The sequence below is a fragment of the Saccostrea cucullata genome, unplaced genomic scaffold, assembly GCF_032062105.1.
Source record: "Saccostrea cucullata isolate Sc308-1 unplaced genomic scaffold, CSIRO_AGI_Scuc_v1 ctg3362, whole genome shotgun sequence".
Taxonomy (NCBI): domain Eukaryota; kingdom Metazoa; phylum Mollusca; class Bivalvia; order Ostreida; family Ostreidae; genus Saccostrea; species Saccostrea cuccullata.
Genome location: NW_026935546.1, coordinates 36,236 through 61,298, shown reverse-complemented (window position 1 = coordinate 61,298; position 25,063 = coordinate 36,236). Strand labels below are relative to the sequence as shown.

The 25,063-nt window shown below is 34.5% G+C and overlaps 2 protein-coding genes across 4 annotated transcripts; both read right to left on the bottom strand.

Moving 5' to 3' along the window:
• Window positions 1-981: 981 nt before the first annotated feature.
• On the bottom strand, window positions 982-3,026 carry LOC134243197 (uncharacterized). The gene is made up of 3 exons (XM_062725421.1): window positions 2,531-3,026; window positions 1,810-1,956; window positions 982-1,493 (listed from the first exon to the last, which is right to left on the bottom strand). Exons 1-3 carry the CDS (start codon window positions 2,736-2,738, stop codon window positions 1,072-1,074), a joined length of 777 nt encoding a protein of 258 aa, XP_062581405.1. The 5' UTR covers window positions 2,739-3,026; the 3' UTR covers window positions 982-1,071.
• A 3,212-nt stretch (window positions 3,027-6,238) lies between these two features.
• LOC134243199 (SH2 domain-containing adapter protein F-like) lies at window positions 6,239-24,786 on the bottom strand. 3 transcript variants are annotated; one of them, XM_062725423.1, is made up of 6 exons: window positions 19,604-19,983; window positions 15,194-15,311; window positions 9,497-10,303; window positions 8,761-8,869; window positions 8,137-8,256; window positions 6,239-6,812 (listed from the first exon to the last, which is right to left on the bottom strand). In XM_062725423.1, exons 1-6 carry the CDS (start codon window positions 19,919-19,921, stop codon window positions 6,626-6,628), a joined length of 1,659 nt encoding a protein of 552 aa, XP_062581407.1. In that variant the 5' UTR covers window positions 19,922-19,983; the 3' UTR covers window positions 6,239-6,625. The 3 variants fall into 3 exon arrangements, with proteins under 3 accessions (XP_062581407.1, XP_062581408.1, XP_062581409.1); XM_062725424.1 differs by lacking the exon at window positions 19,604-19,983 and adding an exon at window positions 24,079-24,786 and having other exon boundaries at window positions 6,240-6,812; XM_062725425.1 differs by lacking the exon at window positions 19,604-19,983 and adding an exon at window positions 16,597-16,743 and having other exon boundaries at window positions 6,240-6,812.
• Window positions 24,787-25,063: the final 277 nt, after the last annotated feature.

The following is a 25,063-nucleotide window of genomic DNA, read 5'->3' as shown; positions in this document are numbered from 1 at the left end:
AAGATTCTTTTTATATGAATATTTAACACCCTGTAATGATGATCTTATGAGTTTGTACAAGCCACTCCTCATAAATTTTTCATTTCTCATGCTGAATACTATTATTTAGTGAAAAAAAAGTATTTCGGGAAAAAAAAAATTAATGATTCGTCGGGGAATCGAACCGGGGACCTTTCACATGTGAAGCGAGAGACATACCACTACACCACGGGGTCGCTCTACTGGGAAGCAAATTATATGCAATCATGAAGTCGCATACATGTATACATTCATGTTCGGTATTATCAAAATTTTGCATTCTATACACAATATACGGTGTTTGTTTTATTTAGCCTTTATTAAACAGTTCTAATAGATGTAATAAGAACATAATGTCCGCCGAGAACCTGTTTTATACGCAATAACTCTCCTCATGCCCCTGTGCTAAAAATAGCGACATGTAATACAATAAATACTAATAAAACAAGCGGGGCGGGGCACTTTGAGAGGAGTGAGAGAGGTCCTAGGGAGTTTTGGTATAACATTACATAGCAAAAGCTCAAAATCTTCTTGAAATATCGCCCGAAAATGATAGTGTTTCATACAAACAGAATGTATAAATTTATGACCTTGAACTTATTTTGACCTCAAAATTTTGTTTAACCACAGGGAGTTTTATGTAAAATATCATTGCAAAAGCTTTAAGGGTTCTCGAGATATCGTGTGGAAACGAAAGTGTTATAACAGACAGAATTTGCTTATTTATGACCTTGACCTTTGACCTTTTGACCTCAAAATCAATAGGGGTCTTCTTTAGTCGATAGGGAGTTGCTATGCAAAATTTCATTGCAAAAGCTCAAAGGGTTCTCGAGATATCATGTGGATACGAAAGCGTTACAGACAGACAGAAAGACGGACTCTGGGTCGTCGTCATAATATCCACTTTTCAAGCGGGGGACAAAAAGTATTGCAGGTCATGTTTAAAGGAAAGCTTTCTTTAGAAGTTAATCCATGGCAATCATGATACATGAGTGTCAATTTATTTTCTGTAAAGTATGCAAATAACAAATAAGTCAAGTGAACAAAATGTTATCAGTAGGCTACGCGATCCCTCTGTAAAGTAATTGGAGAAATGTTATTAAAAGTAGCAGGATCGGAATTATAACTATTATTGCTTCTGTTCCATGTATTTTCCACCGGTGTCATGGGTTGTGGCATTCGGTCATATTCGGACCGTGATGATAAAGGCGTGATACGGTCGTTCCGGGAGTAGTCCCTTTCGCTACTGAAATCTGGAGACACGGATCTTGTTTTTTTCCTGACCCCTGACCCTGGTGAAGTGCAGTCTGTACAAAATCCATAAGATCTTTCCTCGTCGATGTCTGGGATGAGAAGAAATCCAGCTATGAACAGCAATACGAGCGCTATTACACTGAACCCAAATGAGTATGACACTGCCCAGGGATCCGTGACGTATACGAGCCATGCAATCATCCCCATTAGTAAAAACAATGCTGGAAAAGATTGTTTTTTACTTACATTGTAAGAAACACCATTCGAGTGCCCAATTAAACGTTAAAGTTCTATGGCAACATTTGTAAAGTAACAAATAAAGTTATACACTGCAAATCTGAGTACTGTTCTAAATAAATGATGTGAGTCACGTGACTTAACACTTATTCAATAATCAGGTAAAATAATTCAGTTAACTTATATCTTGGTTAACATAATCATGGCACCGAGAAATTCTGTTGTTTATCTTAAAAAAAACAGTGTTATAGTGTAAAAATCTAATAACATTTAACTCGCAACCATCCCACAAAATGTTACCTGTAACAAAACATCCCGCCATACACCAGGCCGCCAGTCTGGGTCCCCTGAAGCGATCCGACATTACATACACTCCCATCAGTATCGGTATCAGCAGGCACAGAATGAAGGCGATTGTCTCCATCGCCTGGGTTGTCCTAAAAGAATCTGAAACAAAACCGAACACGTGTCATAAGAAAGAGAAATCGAACACGTGTCATTAAAGAGAGAAATCGAACACACACATATAGAAAATTCTATATTAATTTAAGATGACGCTTTCCGTATGTCTGCTCCATAAAGAAGAGGCATGTATACAGTAAATTATAACTTTACAGGTTCCAGCGGGATCAATTGTCCTTTCTGACCGTCTGGATCATCGACTTGAAATAATCTATTCTTAGTAGGATGTTTCACACCTCCCAATTTCGCTTGGTTGAAAGAGATTACATTGGTTTTTGTCAATAGCTAATTCAAGAAGGATATTGTGAACTTATACTACGGCTCTGATTTTGTTGGTAGTGATCAGGACAAGTACATTGTAGTGTTTATTACCAGATACCCAGATACCAATGCCCGTGAGTGTGCTTCAGCCACTCTTCAATATGTTGGTATTATTCTTGACCATGCCATTGTTTAAGTCTTTCTTTTTTGGAAACCAATACATACTCATATATCTATTACTAGTCTTATCAATAAGCGTTTTCCCTTAGGTGATCTTTGATAAGTTAAATAAACTAACCATTTTTATATGAAATATCAACAGAAGTCTCCGAACAAGTACTCGTGCACGTGCGTGTCTTCCACAACCCGACCCTCGTGGTTGTTCCCCCACTGGTTCCTATCATCCAGGAGGGGGTGGACCACGCCACCACGTGAAGGAGGGAGCCCAGCATCACACACCCCCAGGACAGTTTGGCCCACCAAGAGGAGTATCCACAACACACCATCTTTACGTTGATGTATATGTTTATAATAAAGTCACAAAGTCATAATTCTGGGCTATTCCATTTCACACCAAATATTGAATAAATGAAAATCTGAAGAATTTCACAGAAAATATCCAGAATACCTTTTTAACCACAAGTATACCTAGCTCCAAATTCGTATACGAGAAGTGATATTACGGATTCAGGAATTCGAAAATCTTGCAAGTTTAGTTCCTCAATAAAGAAAGAGAATTTGATGTTGTTTCGATGTTGACCAGATGATTCAATGGTGTGTAGAAGATTTGTCAACTCCATTTCAAAGAATATACTGAGCCAATCATAGTTTTGATTATCTAATTCAAACATGACGAAACTTATACGCCATTTTATCTTTTGATACCGTTTTCAGCTGAAAAGATGTTTGAACTTTTAATGGTTTAGAGGGTACACTATTTAAATCTCATTGCATTTTCTCAATCCATATAAAAGTTCTGTTTCAGAAAATTTCTGTTCATTTTATTGATTGTATACCTTTAAGTGTGAATTGGATTAAAATTCATTTTTGCGAGCTAACTGACTGTAAAGGTGCAGATTCAATAGCTTTAAAATCCACAGAAAAATAAGTGTTGTACACATAGATAAAGAATGAATTGGATTTTAAACATTACACATAAATACGTTTTATTTAACTTTTCTTTTTTCAAAACTTTTATGTCTAGTATTTATTTTCTTAAATTTTCGTTCATAATAATGAAAGATTCCTTTCATGTTTGTCGATTTGTTACAATCTGCCCTCTCTTATAAACACTTCTTGTCGATAATTTTTTAAGGCAATTCAAGTAGAGTAGTGTAAAATACCAAGCGTTGATTTGTACAGAAAATATTTTCTCTTGACTGTAACTTAATTATCTCCCTTGAACCATGACATCGACATCAACAGGCGCGGATCCAGGAATTGAAGTTAGAGGGGACGCCAAAAGTAGGCAAGGGGTCTGGGGGCCGCTTTGAGGCCCCCAGTGGGTCCAGGGCAAAGCCCCCGGAAGATCCTGGATTCTAGAGATTGTGTAGGATAAAAATGAGGTCTACCAGGCATATTTACATTTTCAAGACGAAACTGATTTACGTAAATTTTGAATTATCTCCCCCCCCCCCCCTTAAATCCGCCACCGATCAAGGAAAATTTCTAGGATTCTTATTTTTGTCTAGATGGATTTGGTGATCTATCCCCGTTATTATAAGAAGGAATTGGGTGTTTCAACTCAAAGGGAAATGTATGTGACAAATCGATCCTAGGAAGGTCATTTTGGAAAAGTTAAAGACTGATTCTGAGATTTCTTCTCCATAGAATGGTCTGATATTTATAATTCTCTAACCCCTGGCCCGCCCCGATTGGATCAACTCATGATATTGATAAGATCTTCATTTCCATGTGAAATCTCTCCTTATTTAAATATATTAAACCTTTAATTAATAGGGGTTACAGGTGTTGCTAGATACATACAGGAAACAGATCTTTGCGGGCAACAAAATACACTGGCAGCTTCTGAGTTATATTTGACCTTGGACTGGCCGATACCTTGACCTTGAACCTTCGCTTTATCATGCTAGTATGAAATTGATGTCTTTTTAAAATCTTTGGATCTTTTTACAAAATATATTAGAACTAAGACATTTTTTAAGTCACCCAAACTTCTAAGCTAGAATAGGTCACAAAAAAGTTTTTCTTTGTTTTCATTACATGTAACCATTTTGTCAGTAATTCTTTTCAGAAAATTATTTACAAAGAAATTTATAATTATAGAGTTGACAAATTTATTTATTGAAATTGATAACAAGGCAATATTTAATAAAATCTCTCCACAAGGATAAACCATCATTTTATATAGCTATGTCTTTGTCCAAAAATCTACTTCCTTGCAGAAGAAGAGCAAACCACGTTAGCATCATTGCCTTTGGGCTTCATTCCCTTTATTTCCTGGCATGCATTAAAAGATATTTGTCACCAGGAAAATATCTTATCAATACAACCCAAAGAGACCTACATCAAACTAAAAGAAGTTTTTTTTGGAAATTTCAAATTCCATTTCCTTTTGAATGAATGGTTTGAAATTAACAGCTAAAAGGGGAACGATGTAACGGAAAAAGGAAGTGTTGTTTACTGAGTTAATGTAACAAACAAATCCGTTTAATTTCATGTTTATTTCAGCATATATAAATATACACCATGTGTACAAATGAACAGTGTATTTTTTTTGGGCAAAAATCACAAGAATCAAGTTAAAGCTTGCTCTTGACAAACTCAGTAACAATATAAAAAGAGTATTCAACAAAAGACCAGCTGTCTTTTTGAACAGATAATTTAATATAAAGGCTAGCCTATTAAGTCCTTCCTGTGTAATTCCTAAAATATATAACAATTTAATATTTAACCACAAAACAGATGGTATAAAGGGAATTGTTATTCATAACCAACAAGACCCTATAAACAACATTGGAAAACAAGACTTAAAACATATCTATTATTAACCCCAAATATTTTTTTTCCTTTCATGCTTGGTTTCACAATCGATAGAGTACCGATATTCATTCCTATAATGAATACTTGTGTGACTGACTTGTGCAAAAGTGATACACAAATTAATAAAGTTCTCTGATTAAAGTTATTAAACAAATGAATGATTAAATATATTTGCATCATTTTAAAGGAGTGTACCCTAGCAACAACTCTGTAAACAAATCCCAGCATCCTCTCTGATTGTCCTTAAAAACCTGCCAACTGCATATGTATGGGAGTATTATATAAATACTTTTGAAAATGTTTGTATAAAATGATCATTTTCAACCATTCACTTGAAACACACTTTTAAAAAATAATACAAATTTGTCCATTAATTGCCCTAACTTTCACAAAATTTCGTTTTTGCATTAATATGCAATACATTAATATACCATCTGGGAAAAACAGGCAAAAGGCTTAAGGAAACAGGTTTCGAAACATTTATATCTAATAGTAATGATCACACATGAGTGATTAATATACATGATGATGCGACTCTAATTGATGTCGTTGAACAGTTCAGGACATGATCACAAATAGTAATACAGTACATTGTTTTCAAGATTCTACAATGGAAGAACAGTGTCAAATCGCTTGCTTTTATATATTATTCTTGTTAAATTGCTTCTTCATGTTCTGGTCTTTTCACAAAACACAAAAAAAAATTAATATCAAATTAAACATTGATGTGATATAATGTGCATATGCAGCTATTCTGGACATGATCACAAATAGTAATACATTGTTTTCAAGATTCTACAATGGAAGAACAGTGTCAAATCACTTGCTTTCATATATCATTCTTGTTAATAAATTGTTACCCTTGTGGTCCCAAACAGCATGTTGTTAATTATTGACACGTAAAAAAAAAATGATGTTGTGACTGGTCTTTTAACATGATAAATACAACTTTAAGTGACACATAGTTTTTTAGTGCGATTTTGAGGAATACTTAGCAGTTATAATCATATCAATTTTGGTATTGATGTGATATAATGTGCATATAAAACATGGTGATGTAATCAAGACCTTGCATAAAAGTGATTCAGTGAATCTGATCTGTAAAACTCTTTTCAGTATAACAGGACTTAAAAACACATAAAAACAGGAAAACAGCTAAACTATTTCTTAGGAATCCTAGAATATCGTCAACAAATTAACTTCTGGTTCAATGACTAACAGAAAGAATTTAACAAGTAATAAAACAAAGAAAGAATTCAAGAACTTTGGCAGCAAAGGGGAAAAAGTTCATCACATGATTATAAATATCATCAACTATTATGACCATCATTTAACTAAAAACTAACAAGCACCATTCAAAAGTGAAATTTAAAAACACCCAGTTCAAAGGTCACATTCGGGGCCGAGCGATTGGATGAAGCAGTTTAATATGGCTGGCGTTCTGTACTGGTAGATTGTGTCGCGTGTAATAATCCACCATCTCTGGCACCGTCGGAAAAGGCTGGCTGTTCTCTCCTAGGACGTACTCCCCGTGTAACAGACTTATTCTGAGGTGCATCGGAATTCCACCTATACCCCTGTAAAAAGATAAAATCACTCTGTTAGTGTGAAGTCAGACTATTTTTCAGGGAAATGAACCCTCAAGGCTGTAGCTATTTAAAGATTTGTGTGGTAAATATATCTAAACCACAGTGAATAATCATTTCCTATCTGGCCACATGTCCAAGGGACATAACTAGTATATCTCATAGCTAATGCTGCAACAGTGAATTGGGTATGATCAATCATGCATTTTAGAATACAAATATTGCAAGCCTATTTTATTTTCTATTTTATTCCTTTACAAATTCACATGCTTGATCACACAGTTTTATCTAATTTCTTCGTAACTTGCTTCACATAAGCAAACACTGTTATAAATATTGTATCTAGTTGCCTGGGTTTAAGTGATAATTTGTGAATATTGATAAACATAAATCTACTCAAGTATCAGGAGAAAAACATTATGTTCACCACAATATCTTAATCCTGCTCTTTCTTGTTTTGATTTCTGTCATCCTTAGCCTTGGTGGCAGAAAGAAAACATTCTTTTATCACTGAGCCTCCATCCTATTTATTTATCTTAACTTGGCACTCTTGTTTCCCCTGTTGTTATGTGATCAATTGTGTACAAGGCAATCTTTTAGCTAGATTTTTTTCCTAAGTAAACCCTGCTGTTATGTATTTACTGTGTGAAATGAAAAAAGACAATACAAGGCTTTACATTGCCCATTTCTACTGCCATGGCAAAAATTGATTATTTTTTTATTTTTAACAATGTCCCTACCCTTTTTATGCCCTGGATTGAAAGATAGAGTGGGGCTATGACTTTCATATTTCAAAGATGTACTGTAAATGTATTATATTTGGCGTTTACGATATTTGGCGGAAATTGATTTTTAAAAGGTTAGCATAGATTTGATTTAGCGCATTTATTCATTTTTGTATACATATATCTTGCAAATATATATGTGCAAGACATTTAGCTTTGTAATTGAATAAGCCGATGTTTCTCTCCGTCAAAGGCGCTGAAAGATAAGGTGGGGCTATGACTTTCATATTTCACAGATGTATTCTTTGTGACAAGACCTTTCTTTAGATACCACCAAATTTGATCTTGGACTTTGACCTACTTTTACAAAAAAAATACCAAACTTTAACCTTGGCTGTAACTTTTGAACAGTTGGATCTAGGGCTTTCATACCTCACATGTACATTTAATGTGACAAGACCTTTCAGCTGGTATAAATATTTTTGACCTTTTGACACTGACCTAAGAATTTCACCTGCTTTTTAAAAAAACTTTATGGGGATATAATACTACTGGTTTGTTTTGGTATATATTGAGTTTAGTTGACTTACTTGAGCGACAGAGAGAAGACGTTTTTCTGAGTCTCGCTTCGCCTCACTAGATAGCTTCCCTCTTTATGGATCACCAGTAATTCCTCGGCATCTTTCCTTGTAATCCCACCATGGTAAAATCTATAACATATAGCATTTTTTATAGATTTTTGAGAATTTTATTTTTTAGAAAAACAAAGCCAACCTGTGAAAAAATTATCTTGAAGCATTACTTTTAAAGTTGTATGATTTTGACTACTGTGCAAATCTATTGATATTGTTAACCCTTCACCTATGATATTTCTTTGGGCAATTTTTTGACATTTCACTTAAAATTTTGAAGGTTTGTAAAACCTAATCATTGAATTATAACATTTAATTAACTCAATAAACTCAACCCGACATCTGTTATGTGACTATGTCCCTGTTAAAGGATAACATACATTGTGTATGACAAATGTTCATACAGGAAAGATAATCCTAGATTCACCTTGAAACACTTAAAAGAAATTAACTACAATAATATCTTACACCAAAACAGGAAACAAACCAATATACATCTGAAATGTATATCAGTGAATTATCAGTTTACAATTTCTTGTTATCAATTTCCTTTTAAACCGTTCAAAACTCCTAAAGACTTACTTTTGTATATCGAGGGGTAGTTTGGGGTCAATAGGCTCTGCCATGGCTTTAGACAAGGGAGGAGAACTAGTTCTTCTAGGGGGTGGGTGTTCCGGCGTTCTGTTGGGTACTGCAAGATAATGATAAATATTTCAAGATTACAAACAAAGATTAATATGTTTTATTGTTTTTTTTCTTAAAAACAGGAAAAAATTAAAACCTTTAGTAGAAACACAGACTAGGTGAACCTTTTAGTATATAGACAAATTGTTGAACCATATGTTGTAACTTGTATCTGAGATTTGTGTAACTAACTTTAAATAATAGCAATTTCATGAAATTCTTGCTCCTTTTGAAATTTCAACATATCCATGGTATTCGAGATATCAGTGTTAAAAATAATAATGTTTATAACTATTTGCAGTTGGAAAGAATGTACCCCGTAATTATAATATTACATGAACTATATGATGATAAAAGGAATTTCAAATCTACACAAACTATGAAACCAATATTTTTCCCTCAAACCTTGAAAATTTGACCCCACAAAAATATGTTATTTTACAGTATTCAACATTTAAAGGGACACAAAATTTGCTTTGAAATGGACAGGGTTACAGACTGCCTCATGTAAATAACAGAGAGATAGTAAAATGAGAAAATAAAGATAAGAATTTACATAAAAAACAGATTACACAATTGTTCAATTGCACATTTTTCACTATATACATTTTAAAGAGTATTTAGCCTGACTTACACGACACCTGTGAGATGATTTTGGACTGTGGTCTGATGTCCCAGGCATCTTCATATGTCTGGGGTGGTGGAGGGGGTGCGAAGTCTGGGGGTGGGGGGCTCCCCGAGGATCTCTGACCGCCAGACAACCCAACACGACTAAATTTTTCCTGCAACTCTTGTTCTTTCTCTTTAGAGTCCCAGGGCTGTTCATAATTTGACATGTACACTTGTCCTTCATTTTGAGTGTTTTTTGTCCCTACGGAGGGAAGTTTACGCACTGATGATTTAGGAGTGGAGACAGGCTCCTCGTATTCATATCGACCCTTCGGTCGCGACTCACTGGCTCTGCGCGCTTCCTGCACCCGAGCCTCTATCAGTTTCTGTTGAAAATCTGAGTCCCAAGCATCTTCATACACATCCATTTTGTTCCGAGGTTTGTTTGGACTTACAGGTGAAGTGGGCTGACTATTTCGTGACACTATTTCTGCTTTCTCACAAATCTGATTAAAATGTTGCTGTTTTCCTTTGGAATCCCAGGGATCCTCATACTGCGGTATGACGGGGCCGCTGGGAGATCGGGGGGATTTGGGGGACCGCGGGGACTTGGGGGACACAGTATGTTTGGTTCTCCAGCTACTGAGGTGGTCGTAGTCCTGGGTGGGATTTCCCTCCTCTGTTGTTCCTCCCGCAGGATCAGATAGAGTTCTGTACAGAACCTTGGTCTCCTGGGGTCTGGCGGCACTCACTGACTTTGCCAGGGAATAAACACCTGATTTCTCTTCCAACGGAGATGACTTTCGGTTTCCACTTCCGTCTCTTCTAATAGCTACGAAAAAATAAAGATATAAATATTAATCCTCAATGTATAAATGTACAGCCCTCTTTCTGCTTATCCTAATCACCCGTTTGGAATGTTCTACACATTCAGGTCTATTGTTAATGTTTATAAATAACATAAAGAAAGGGGGTGTTATATATTTATCTTAACGATTTACATTTAAAAAAAATAAGTTTATCAACCAAGGTGCAGAATATTTACATTGTTATTGATAACCCTGGGGCTATAGTGAACAACATTTTTTAAATGCCAGACCTTTTTATTCATCAAGAAGAAGAACTTTAAATCCTCAAGCCACACAACTTCCCATGAGTAAGACATTATAATCAGACACAGGTTTCAAATAATTATTCCTGGTTATCAAATTTTTTGACCCCATGAATTAATCATCTACTTAAAAATCTTATATGATATATTGTAAAATTTCTATAAAGCCTTCATATGTTTATAATAAACCTTCATCATTCAAAATTTGTTACAGATTACTCGGAATAACAGGAAATTATTTAATACTGCATGAAATGAAAGTTGATTATCAAATCTAATTTTAACAACAAGGACATCATACAGCTATCATTTCTTAAAGCTATATATTCTTACAAAGAAATAGTCAAAAACTTCTAATTTCTTACCAGATTGTTAAACCTGTTTGGTTGAGAGAGAAAAAAACAGAAAATAAGTTCCAACAAAATGTTACTATTCCAAGCTAAAGCAGATTTAGAGGAAAAGCCAACAGGTAGAACTAAACACACATAGGGAAGTGATGCCACCAGACACTGGCACTACACTCTAATTAAAAGCGTGGTTTCCGAGAGATTCCAAAGCAACTTCCTATACATAACCCTGTCTGGTTCCAGAAGAGTGACTCCGAATACATGATGTTTACTAATACACACCTACAGCTAAATCGCTACGCATGACTGACAGAAGTCAATAAGCATCAGCGATTTAACAGGTAGGTCAAATACCTGATTAATTATCTCATCATGACGTAATATTTTACGGTCCCTGCATGTCAAGGCTTATTTAGAGTCCCTTGGATTATTTAATCTGTCCACACCATCAAGGAGTGACAAATACACTGTAGACAATTTATGATATAATCATATTGACAATTTTATAAATCAGTTGTAATTGACATTTATTTACAGAGAGCTTAATTATTAAAACATCCATTGACCAAAATTTTTGACCAATTCGCTCAGCTATATGGTATAATGAATCGGTGCAAAAAAAAAAATTTCTTGATTGCAGATGCAATGCAGTTGGCTGTAAATTCATTATGAAAAAGATGGAAATGCAAAATCATTTCAGACTTACAACATTGAACAAATTTCCTTTAATCAGGAAATGGGATTTTCGTACATTATAAGTCCTTCAACTCTAGCAATTAGCCTAGCACTTTTAGCCAACATTTATAAATCAAAGCCATTATAGTTCAAAAAGTAAGCACCTGTGATCATTAGTAAAAAGGAGACCTCATGTGATCATTATCATGGAGCTATACCCACCTTCTGGATAAAACAGTCCCACATAAAGTGTATAAAACAAGTGAACTCCATATAGTGACACAGAGTCACCATCCTGTTAAGTAATGGAATGTGAGGCCATCAAAGGGGAAGTAACTTATCACTGACAGTTTATCTGTGTCTTTAATTATCATATACTTATCAATGGATAAAAAGTTATGCTATAATTATAGATAAGGGGGAAATGGGAAAATCAAAGTCTTAAAAAAAAAATTTTATCTTCTTATCCCCCCTTTTTTCCCTCTGACATGGAACTTAAAATGACAGGAAGAATCCAATAACGGAAAATATTTTTAAACCTCATGACATTTCCATTAAACTTTACTTCATAACTCTCCAACACTGTACTTGTGTGAAGATGGATGGATTAAGGACTACTAATGCAACATACATGGACATATACTTTACAGTGAACCTTTTCCACTGATAATTTTTCAAGATTTTTTAATTTATGTTCTTTATAGGCAAAAAAATCAATAAACATTTCCAGGATTTTTGAACATTTATGAACAGATTAAAATACTTCCTTTTTTTTAAAAGAAAAAAGTAATTAGGAAAAAAGTTGCCCACCCCCATTTTATTCCCCCACCTCGATTTTTTCTTCGTCTTAATTCTGTATTTCTCCAAAATTTGAATCAGAAAAAGTGTACAGCAACACATGAGACATCATAAAATTGCAACAAGATCACTCAGTTATTTAAATTATTCAGGAAATACAAAAGTCAAGTTTATAACTACTTGTTTATATGTCAACCCTTAACTTATATTGTATTAGACCATCATGGATTCAGGAAACTGTTTTAAGAAGTCTACAGTAACTCTATGCAAACTTGAACTAATTTCCTATCATCTAATTTTTATTGTTAATTTTCAAACTCTTTTCATAATTAAATAAACATGTTTAAACCAGAAGTCTCTGATAAAATTGTAGCTCAACTGGAGTGTATATACTTATAATATAGCAAGATGTGTCTTAGTTAGTCTTATTTGTATATAAACTCTAATCAAATCATAACTGTAGGAAGAGTGGCATTTAAAAAGAATTCAAAGAAAATTCTATTTAAGGTCTTCCGGCTTCAGCGGAAGACCTTCTAGTGATTCTTAAGTTTCTTTTTCACTTTTCTTATTATTATTATTGTTTTTTTTCTTACCGATTTTGTGCACGCAATTTCTCGAAAATGGCTCAATCGATTTCTATGAAACTTTCAGGACTAATGACGCATTTCTTGAACTCGATTCATTTTTTTTCGTTTTGATGACGTCACTTCCGGTTCGGAGTTTTCTGCGATTTAGTGATTTTTAGAGGGTCGCTTTGTCTGGCATTTTTCTCAAAAAGCACTAAACACAGACTCATGAAATTTTCAGTGATGCTAGAGCAACCTTTGAAGAAGGGTATTAGGTATATAATAACTACCGGAAGTATGAAGTGCTGACGCTCGTTATGGTCCGAAAATAGTCCTATCGCGAATTTCAAAATTTTAAACACATTTTGTATGATATCTTTTTACCCGGAAATATTTTGTTAAAATATATAGAAGACAAGAAGTGCAGAATTCCAAGATCTTTCAAATTATATCTTGTAAAAGGGGCTGGCCCGTAAAATTAAGGGCTTAGAGGGGCCGAAAGGTTATTCTTTATATCTCAAAAAGTATTGAGAATTTGTAATACGTCAAAGAAGCAAAGTTGTTCAAAATGTCAAGCTTTATCTAATGGGGTCATCAAAATACGTCCGGCGACATCACTTCCAGTCAATCCGGAAGTAGTCAAAAATTGCATATTTTTGCTGTTCTTGACAGGTTTTTGGATATCATACGTCACTGGAAGCTTAAATCTTAATTTTCCGTCCGTCAACGTCACTTCCGGTCATACCGGAAATTGCCAAAAATGGCTTAATTTTGCAATAATTAACATAGATTTGGATGATTAAACCATTTTTGGACTTCATTACTCTTTTTTAAAATGAAAGTTACTTCCGGTGCAAAAACCTTAAAGAACTTCTCGTTGCTTTGCAACGAAGCTACGTGTGTGTTTTATTTACTATTTCAACAATCTTGGTCAAAATCAAAATCATCATACAAGAAAAACAAAGTATAGACTACTTAATACAAATTCTTATTCAAATTCATTGTCGGAAACCCCTGGGTGATCTCGTCTTTACTTACATGTATCATCCGTGGGTTTCCGACGATGATTCAAATTAGACCTAAAGGATTACCATTTTGATAAATTGTTTACAGAAGGACAGCTAGACAGACAGACAGATAGACTAAGGACACCTTGCTATCCCATAACTTCTTCTGATTTCTGACCAGTATAGAGCTACAGAAACAAGATGACAATAAACTGCAGTGTTAAAATGCGAAATGTAATAACAATGCAAAATGTAATCAACTGGGATTATTACGTTTTGCATTATTGAATTTTGCATTGACCTCGACGTAAAATATAATAAGGCAAAATGTAAGACTGCACTTAAATAAAATACATGTAATGGTGTAAATAATTTCCTAAATTAGAGGAAGATGATAGAGAATTCTTCATAATCACTTTTATCATCATCTGTTCAAAACATGAGCAAAATTATTATGGCACTTACGACAATATTAAATAAGTACACAAGAAAAATGTCACCTAGTACATTCCATACCACAACAAATGACTTTTAAAGAACTACAACAATGCATAAAACCCTAGAGAACTTCTGTTCTAATTCACAAGTATGTGTGTGTCTTAATTTTAGGGGAACAAACACAAAAATAGTTGATATTAAACAAATAATATATGGCTATAATTGTCAGAGCACCAGTTGAGTTTATGCAAATTCACTTTTCAAAATAACATATTGCAAACAAATAAAAATGATCAATGAGATGTTTATATTCATACTAAATAAAAAAATAAAGCCATTCTGCAGATCTTACAATTTTTATTCTTTTAATTAGATTTTGGTAGTCTCACAACTTACAATGTACTTTGTCATATGAGATATTATAAAAATGAAATCATGTCTATATACTGTAAATCATTTTTTTATTCGCAAGAACTTTATTTTCGCATAATTACGCAAGACAGTGTGCTCACGAAAATTTGATTCTCGCATATAATAGTATTCCTTAGGGGTATATAGAGCAAAAACCACAATTCGTGAAAATTTTGTCTTGCTAATCAAGAATCGATGCCTATCTAGCGAAAATAAGGTGTTGCGAAAATTTAGTGATCTAGAGTATCCCTTTCTTCTCAGTATAAATATTTACCCCCAAGTATTTTTATAGCCAAATCAGGTTAAGTGTACTCTGTCATAGATAAATGAAATCACACCAACATGTATATATATCTCACTGATATTTACCTTTTAGTAGTTTGGTTGTCTCATATGGCTCTGTGTACTCGGTCGAGCTACAGCGTGGAATTCCCTTCAGGTGTTCCATTCTTTTGTCTGGGGGCAGGGAATAGTCCCCTAGGCTCACCTGAAATATAGGTCAACTCAAAACTCAGTACAGTGGACCTTCAGGTTTCCGGATACTTGTCATATATAAATAAAATCCCACCAACAGTATATATTTTTGTTACATTATTTTGTCTTGTTTAAATGGTAATTCAGGTATCCGGACGCTTCACATATTCGGTCAAACTGACTGGGAACCAATAAGCGTCTGGATAAATGAGGCTCCACTGTACATTGCTTTACAAATTAACGGTAAAAAAATTATAGGTGAGGACCCAAGAGTTCAAATGAACCTGAAAATGTGTCAACTCAAAACTCAGGTTTTTGCTTTTAACAGTCAATTACTAGTACATGTACTCGGGTGAGAACCAAAAGAGTGCAAATGAACAAGACCCTTACCATATATTGATGACTAGAGTCAATCCATATCATATCCACTACATTCTGCAAGTCATAGTGATGCAACAAAAGTTTGACCTAACATTTCCCATCCCTTTATGGCATGTACAAAGCACACCACTACAAGATGTTAGAGGAATTCTACATTTATTGATGGGGATTTTGGGCAACAAAAATTTTATCAGACCCAAGAAACAAACTGACTATGGTTGCTTAGGTAGTTGATATAGCGCTGTTGAACAGCAAAAGAATAAAATATAACTTGTAGCTTAGTGCTTATAAACTGAGGACTGACGCAAAATGAGAAGGTTATAGCAGTCCAAGCTAGGTCTCTCTCATCTCAGTCAGTGGCCCAAATATAACATCATTTCTGGCTGAATCATAAGATACAATGAAAATATTATTTGATTTTATTGCCTATTTGAGTAGTTGTCTGGTCTTAGAGGCACACATTCAGTGAACAGAATTCTAAATTTAAAACTATATTAATTAAGCTGGAAACTTTTTACAAGTGCAGTAAAAAACATTATTTTGCTAATAAAATATATTACACAACTTTTGTTTTGTTAATATAATACATTTTTCATTCATTATGCTTTTCCAGCATTAATACCAATAAATGAAACAAGAAAATGCTGAAAGATGCAAAATATGACCCAAGGTTACCTTGTTAATGAATATTATCAGGACAATCATTTCACTTATTATGATATAATTCAGTAATCATATAATTTAATGTGCATGCATCAGTAAAACTTTATCAGATAATGTGATACATGTATGTATGAATTATCTAACACATATTATATTGTAAATCCACAATGCATTCAACACCTTTAACATGTTTAAAAAAATAAATGACAGCACATTAATTAAGTACCAAAATTTTACCAAAAGCTTACAAGTACCTGTGATCTTATAGGAAGAGCAATAGAAAAAGGTCTTCCAGCAGCCATGTTTGTTTTCCATGTGACTGATATCAAAACGGAGAAGGAAGAAGATGGTTCAACTTAACAAGGCCACCCAACTTATAAACTCGGTCCCAGTTCTTTATTTCCCTGTTTTTTTTTTTCTCTTGTTTTTTTTAATCACATGGTATTGTGACAAAGCAACAGTATCACCTTGTATAAGGCGAAAAAGTGTAATATAGAAAATCAGTGATGCAACAAAAGTAATTCTGTTTGTTACGCAATTCTCATTTTTCGGCTTTGATGTGTCTGTTACGCTTAGGAATGTCAAGTGGCCCCCTTCAAAAAAGATTCAACACTTGATGGTACAGACCAATTAAGCTTTTGAAGTTTTGAATACTTGATTTTTGGGGAAGACCTTTTAGTGTCAGCCCATTCATTGTCATTTGAGGTAATTCCCTGAAATAAATCTGCACATCTAATGGATTCTGCTGATTGGGAGAACAAAAAATAGGAACAAAGTAGAAACTGAAAGACTATTAAAATTCAGGAAAAATAGGACTTATTGGCTGTTCTGAATGTTTTCTGAAATTCCTATTTGAAATCTCTTAAGATCTTTGAATCTAAATCTATCCTTTTTTTTGTTTGTTTGTTGTTGTTGTTTTTTTATTCTACAACAAACAGATAGCTGAAATGCCCCAATAAATTCATGATATAATGAAATAGTAATTTGCTTTCTAAGAACTACAATGCAAGGGGGGAAATATTGTTTTCTATTATGAACATAAATTGAGGATCTTTTTCTGTGAGGATGGAGACAAGGGTTCTGTAGGCATTTGTGAATCAAGAGAGGGGTTGCGGGCAGACCCCCCCCTTTCCCGGAATTTGCCGAGTTATGAAATGTATATACTAATTCAAGTAAAAGTGAATGAAAACACCCTTTAGAAAGTAATAGGTATGAAAATGATTTAGAAGTCAAGAACCACCATCCTCCCCCTCCTCCCTTACTTTTGAATAGGAGTTTACATGTTTTTTCTTTTCTTTTTTTTGCTTGTCAAGAAAATTTTTGGGTTGAAATTTTTTTAATGGGGTGGATCCCACTGGAAAAAATTGCTTGATCCACATCTGCTCTAGGAATGCAAGAGATATGCTGTTCACTTATTTACATCCCCCATTTAACTTTTTGAAATTCACATATTCATCTTTCATACCATTACTTTTTGAATATATACAGAAATATTTTGTATATATTTCACCATGCGTTTAAAACTATTTTCTTACGATGTTTATATTCAAAAACAAAAATTCGTGAAAACATTTATAATAAAGAGTCAATGACTATCCAAAATAAGGTTTGAAAATTTAGTGATCTACAGTAAATAGTGGCTTTTAATAAACATTTTCCAATCATAAGAATGACAAATACAAGATGATGAGTGTTGGTGAAGATGAGATGGTAGAAATTTTTAATAATATGTTTTATATATCTTGGTAAAAATCTTTTTTTTTCTTTTTGTTCATGCAAGTACTGTAAACCAATTTTTATTCATGTACAAGAAATATCTGCTAGTTTCACAAACTCATTTAACTTGCGAATTTTAACGATTGTGAAGCAATTATTTTGCTTTGCATTTGTAAAGAATGTTTTTCCAGTCGCAGAAATTCATCGTTGTGGAATAATTTGAATCTGATGAATTGCGAATAAAAGATGACACAAATAATAATTGGTTTACAGTATAGGCCTATACAAGGCGAAACATAATGCTTACTTTATGGGAACATGTACATCTTGGCACAAAGCTTAATCCCACAATTTTTTTCCCTTTCATCGGTGATAGTACCAGATGCTTAGTAACAGGTGAAGTAAATAAAACAATAGTAGTAGAGGCAGACTCATTTATATCAAGATCACCAGCAAACTCGATGACATCACAGAGCTATTCTTAGGAAACAATTACTTATCTTACAAAAAATATCGGTAGAGTATATCTGTACTGTTGTATAAAAATAGCCTACACTATATGATTTTGTTTTTCTTAAAAGTATCTTGGTACAAATTGCCACAAACACTTGAATTAGAGTGTTTTTGGGAGAGGATGCAGCGATATATGATGTAACCCTTCACTAAAGCATGTTTGGCCGTCTTCCGACCCACTTTACAATATCAGCCCCGTGACGTAGTTACCATAATATCTGAAAAGTCATCTCAGTTCACACCATGTTTTCGACTGTAAATATCGTATGATTGTTTATCATATGACCATTACTAAAATATAAATGATCAATATACTAGCAGCTAAAAATATAAAGTTGGTAAACATTCAATTTACAGAGAGCACTGTTAATTTTTTTTAGTCATATTTAGTAAACATATGACTCACAAGTATCAAAGAAGTCTTCAAAAACAAACTGTACATGTACTTCTAAAAGTATATTATACGTAAGTTAGTAAAGCCTGGGTGACACACATTTATATGTTATGTGCCTTAGGGGTGGTGTACTTAGTTAACCTGGCAAGGTTAAATTTTAGTTGTTAAAGGAAGGAAACTATATAAATGCATGGTTAATATACAAACACTAAATTCTACAGTAGTGTGTCAGAATTAAAAGTACATGGGTATAGTTTAATTAGGACACCTTTGTTATCTAATGCTCACACAGAAATGCATTATATGTCCATGTTAAATAATTACTTGTCTTGTTTTATGACACAGGAAATTAATTTGTTCAAATACTGTACACAATAATTTATTCCATGACCAAATGAAAATATTTTTACACAGGTGCACTAACATAACATTGCTTTTCAGTCCATATGTACTATATTTTCATCATGTTTATTAGGACTACATGTACACGCATGCCCACCTATTTTTAAAACATTAATCCTTAATTTCCATCTAAACTGACTGTAATTTCCTGTGTCATTTTCTACTGATATTAAATGTTTGTTATCTATAAAATAAAAGGGAAGGAAATAAATAGGGAGGGAAATGAGCCGGTATACCTTGTCGCCAGGTAACCAGGAAAAGCACCCTTCACCATCTTGACTACTCTGTGTTAGGGGCCCCTCCCCCTCCGCCCCCACCTCATGCTCGGGGGAGGGGGGGTCAGACAGATCGTGTTTAGCGGGCTCTGCCTCGGCTTTATGGGGGACTGATGTTCGTGTGTCTTTGAAAGCAATTCTGTTTTGAGTGCGGCGTATAGGCCTTTTCTCGGATTTTAAGTCGTTGTCACTGATTGCTTTTTGCAGACTCGTGGGGAGATGGCTGAAAGGCTCCGAATAAACACGATCTTCTGCATCCAGCTGACTTCCTGTTAACATTACTCGCTTGATTCACACTACCCTACCTACTTACAAACTCGTCATCGTAATCCAGGAAGTGAAAATTTCCTTCCTTATGCACAGCAGTGAAATTTTGAAATGCAGCCATTGGCTGAAATTATAACTTTAGGCGCGAAATTTTAAATTACACAAATATGAACTCAGGAGGGTGTGTGTATATATATCGGTTAAGAGAAAAATCTTTAAGTTAAAATTTATGAAAATAAATTTAAGTTAAAAAATTTGAAAATTTGTAGCATGGATGAATTTTTTTAAAGGTCACATTAGACTAATCTACATAAACTGTGTTTCGAACTTTGGAGATCCATTTATAGCCAGGTCATTTTAACGATAGAACATCTAACTATATTTTAAGGGTAGGGGAGTCAGATTCGATCTAATTAAAGCGGTTCCCGAGGAGATCTGCTGGGAGTAGGGTGGGCAGGCGCGTAGCCAGGCGTACGTTTGTACTGTGACGCGCAAACGTCCACATCATTTTTGGAATAAAAGGAGCCGAGAGAGAGAGAGAGAGGGGACAGGCGTATGTCTCTTAAAGCATACATATCATTTTGCAATAAAATAAATGAAAAATGAAAAAAAAATACAATTTAGAATCACGAAAGAAAGAAATGAAAACGAACAGGATGATGAAATCAGTTTTAAAGGAAAGATGCGATGGCATATCAATTGAATATTGCTGCTTTTTTCCTGAAATAAAATACAATACATTCTAAATTTTTAAAATTTAACTTTCTAGGAATACATCTATATTGGATAGATCCTTTCTCATTTTTTGAGTGTTTTGTGCAAAAACGATGCAAAAGGCATATATTGTGTATCAAACATATAGCGTGAAGACTTGCGATCAAGACGGTCGATTTGATACATCGAAATCGTCGAACATTCACTAGCTTCATAACCACCATTAACCCAGCGGGGGCCTTAGTTTTAAATCCACATCAAAAGTACCCTGGCTTCGCCCCTGGTGGGTGAGCCAGAGAGGTTGTTCGAATGCAAAAGGCACTGCATACATTGTTTCCTTATTAACGACTTACGATTCGTGATTATCACAGAAAACAGTTTTTAATAACCTCGGCATTTTGTAAATATTATGATCGTTATAATGACCATGTTAGCAAATATAACCTATGAGTATCACAGTCCCTCGTATTTTGACTGACCTGTTTAGGCCTTTGTTTAAATCTTGAATTAACGGAAAGTTCCGTATACCTGTTCAATATATAGGGCTCAAGGTGGGTGAGACTTGTCAACAGGGAATGATTTCTCCTCCGAGGCACCTGATCCTATAGAATTTTACATTGGTCCGTGTTTTATGCCCTCTTAATTCATATACATATAGGCTATTTGTATCTAGGCGTCGGAAGCAAATTTAAAGTGGGGGGGGGGGGACCAAAAAAATGTAAACCCCAATTTTCAATGCATAATATTATGCATATCTTGGCATAGGTGTGTGTTTTATGCTCTCTTCACATATTTGTATTATTAATTGTTTATAGATCTTTTGAGATCTTCACCTTTCACATAGATCATTTGATCTAATGCATGTAAGAAGTATAAAATGCTTCAATACACATGAGAGGTATAAAATGGTTCACATATTTTTTTGTCCTGAGAGCTCTCTGTCTGTTTGTTGGTAAAAATATTTACATGAGAGAAATATAGAGACTTCATATTTGGAATGCATACTCCACTAATTAAGCTCTTTCAAATGATACCAAGATCAATGACCTTGTGACCTTGACTGTTACTTTATGCTAAAAATAGTTTTTTCGAACCTTCGCCATAACTTTTGAATCATGAAAGATAGGGACTTCATATTTAGAATGCACATTCCACTAATTAAGCTCTTTCAAATAACAAGTTTAATGACCATGTGACCTTGACTATGCCCTTTAAGCTAAAGAAACTTTTTTTTTGGAATATTAAGTGGATTCAAATGGCAAAGCTTTATAACGTAAAATATATTTTTAAAAAAAGTATAAAATGTAAATATTAGGGAAACCAGTATGTTTGACCCATGTGCACAATGCTAATCACTTTTAATTTAGTGTAGTACGTTATATATTATGATGCCCCCCGCCATTACAAACTTATTTTGACACCCTGAACCACCAAGAAGAAATAATTGCGTATAACATTTCTATTTACTGCGACAAAAACATTAATTGTTTCCCCAATGTCAAATATCATTCAGATAGAACAAAGAAAGCTCAGATATGACACTGAATGGTTTTTCTTTATCCCAATCTTTTCTTTTTCTTTTGATGTAAAAGAAATGAAAGAACGCACGTGATATCTCGAGTTTGTTAATGATACATAAAAAAAAACAGCAATATTAAAATCTTTTATGTTTCTGTTGACATAACAATATTTCCCTCTCTTGACTGGTTTCTTTGAAAATAGTTTACAATGTACAAACTAATGAAACATGTTCGTAGTACAGAAGAATTTTAGGTCGTTACATGAAGAAATTAATGAAATGAAAATGATGAGATGTCAGGAGCACAAAGCTTTAAATAAGTGTAATGATAAGCTTAATAAAAAAAAATGCAGACTGAGAAATTGATAGCCTAAGGACACTACAGACCTTGCTAGCTTAATGCAGTTAGAGTAATCTGCCCTTTGATGTAAAATGACATGATTGAAACTCGATCAATAGTCAATGACACCAACTAAATTGTTCATATCTATATTATATTGGACAGAGACTAAGAAATTGAAAAAGAAATTGCACATATTTTCCCAAACTAAGTGAACAACAGTGAATTGAATTCACTAATAAACATTTTTCTTAAAGATACATGACATGGCAAAAATATTGAAATTAAACGGTATACAATGTATATCGACTTTACAGAAAAAAACCCATGATATATTTTGTTTTTATTTAAAGCTTTTATTTTTCCAAGATAATCGTGTATAAGGACAATTAAACTTACATACAAACTACAAAAAATGTGGAGATATGAGTAGTCCATGGGACAAAATGACGAATTCTAACTTTGTTATTGTGCATTTATAAATTTTAAATCAAAATGGGTCAATTATTACAAGTAAAATCAGGAGAAATTGGGGTCCAACAATATTTCAACGAAGACGCTAATAATGTAAGAAAAATCAATATCTAATGTTCCGAATACTCTGCCTTTCAGGCACGTAGCAACAAACAGGACCCCCCCCCCCACTTTTTCTCCCAACATAACTTTTACTATTGAAAATGTTCGGTGAAAGGCTGGTCCCCCCCCTCACTTTGTGCTACAGTAAATTGAAATTAGGGTTATGTACCTTAATATGCAAAACAATTGGTATGGAAATAAGTTGGTATTGAAAAAATTTGGCCTCTTGGAATCAGTAAAAAAGGATTAACTCCCAACGATGTGACTTGAGAACCACTGCGTTTCAAAAGGCCCTTAAAAAGGCAGTTTGCCAGTCCAGGTACTGAAAACCTTTAGTGCATTTGAACAACTTAAACGGGTATCAAACCTCTGTTACGATATTTTAATTTTTGAAGTAACTGAATTTTAGACTGCGTGCATTTTCATAGTATCCGTAAGAAAATAAATTCATTTACCTACTAGTATCAACCTACTCAAACTTAAAATCGGGTAAGGTTAGGGGAAAAGAAGAATGATGGTCATGCCTGTATTATTCTTTAGCATGAAATACTGGGTATGTGTAGATAACGAACTGTACTCAAGCTAAAAAGTCCATTAAAAAAACATTTTGGAGAAAGACAAAAAAACCCTCTAAAATCAGATTAGGGATCAGGTGCTATGGGGGAGCATGGGCGTCGGAAGCAAATTGAAAGGAGGGGGGGGGGGGCTAAACCAACAAAAAAAGGTAAATCCCAATTTTCAATGTCTATTTTTGCAAAAAAAAAAAAGTGGGGGGTGGGGCTAAGCCCCCCTAGCCCTTCCGATTCGGACGCCTATGAGGAGTGAGCATCTCCTGCCGACCGATCACACCTGCCGTGTGCTTTCTGTCATGATCGGGAAATAACAGAAAAATCCGTCAACAATAATATTCAGTTTGTAAATAAGGGCCTGACATTAAGTATGAAAAACGCCAGTCTGCCATTTTTAAGCATAGCAATAAATACGAGCAACAGTCACTGAAGAAAGCTGGAGTATGCCTACCTCGTCCGACTGCATGTCGGCAACCTGAATTTTGCCGAGCCGGAATTGCCGACTGTCGGCAGACCACTGCATACTTCTCTCTCTTCGTGTTTGCATCTTCCTAGGGAAGTATCTAGTATACAGTGGGCTGCTGGCAGCAGTTCGTCCTAGGAATACGCTGTGGATGTACTTAGGAGCAGTAAGATGAACAACGGTGCATCTTTGTTTGTACTTTTTCAGTTTTTGTCGGAAGTGATATCCAACATAGACAGGAAAGGTTTCCGCACGAAAAGGCAGTTTTCCTCGCTGTCAGTGCAACTTCTTTTTTTTTCTTTTCACCTCGATCTCATAGTTTTACAGTAAAATTACATAACGCAACGCTTCTGCGTTAGCAAACGTGTTGAAAAATCATCAGTATCGAAGAAATCGATGGAAGGGGAAGGGGTTAACTCCAGTGAATCATCTTTTTTAACCTCCGACGATGAAATCCATGACTTTGTAAGAAATAAACATCCTTAAATGTACGCATTTAAAAAGTGTTAGACAGCAAAGTCTATTAAGAGGGTCATCCGGGGGAAGTTAACTCTCAATATCAATCTCTCCATTCAATTAACAACACCAGGAGGAAGTGGAGAGGGGGGCAACGCCCACTTTAACTGGCGTCTTCAGACTTCATGCCACTCTGTGTAGTGGTAAACACGGAGCTGCCGACAGAACGAGGGGCTGGGAGGTAACTCATTGTCGTGATTCAGTGAAAAATTCACATTAAGCAACTCAGAAGGCAAAGCACGTTCATTAATTTATATGTCACATAGGATGACGACAAATATTGTGTACATGCATTTATCATGTAATGGGAGAACTATCGTGTTAAATAGTGTATACTACAAAGTATTTGTTTCAGGGCCCTCACTTCCTGGACGCGGGGTGAACGTTATGTACATCTCTCCATGGGGGTGGGGCACAGCAGGGAGTAGGGTCCCTCAATCATTTGACCAGTGATTAC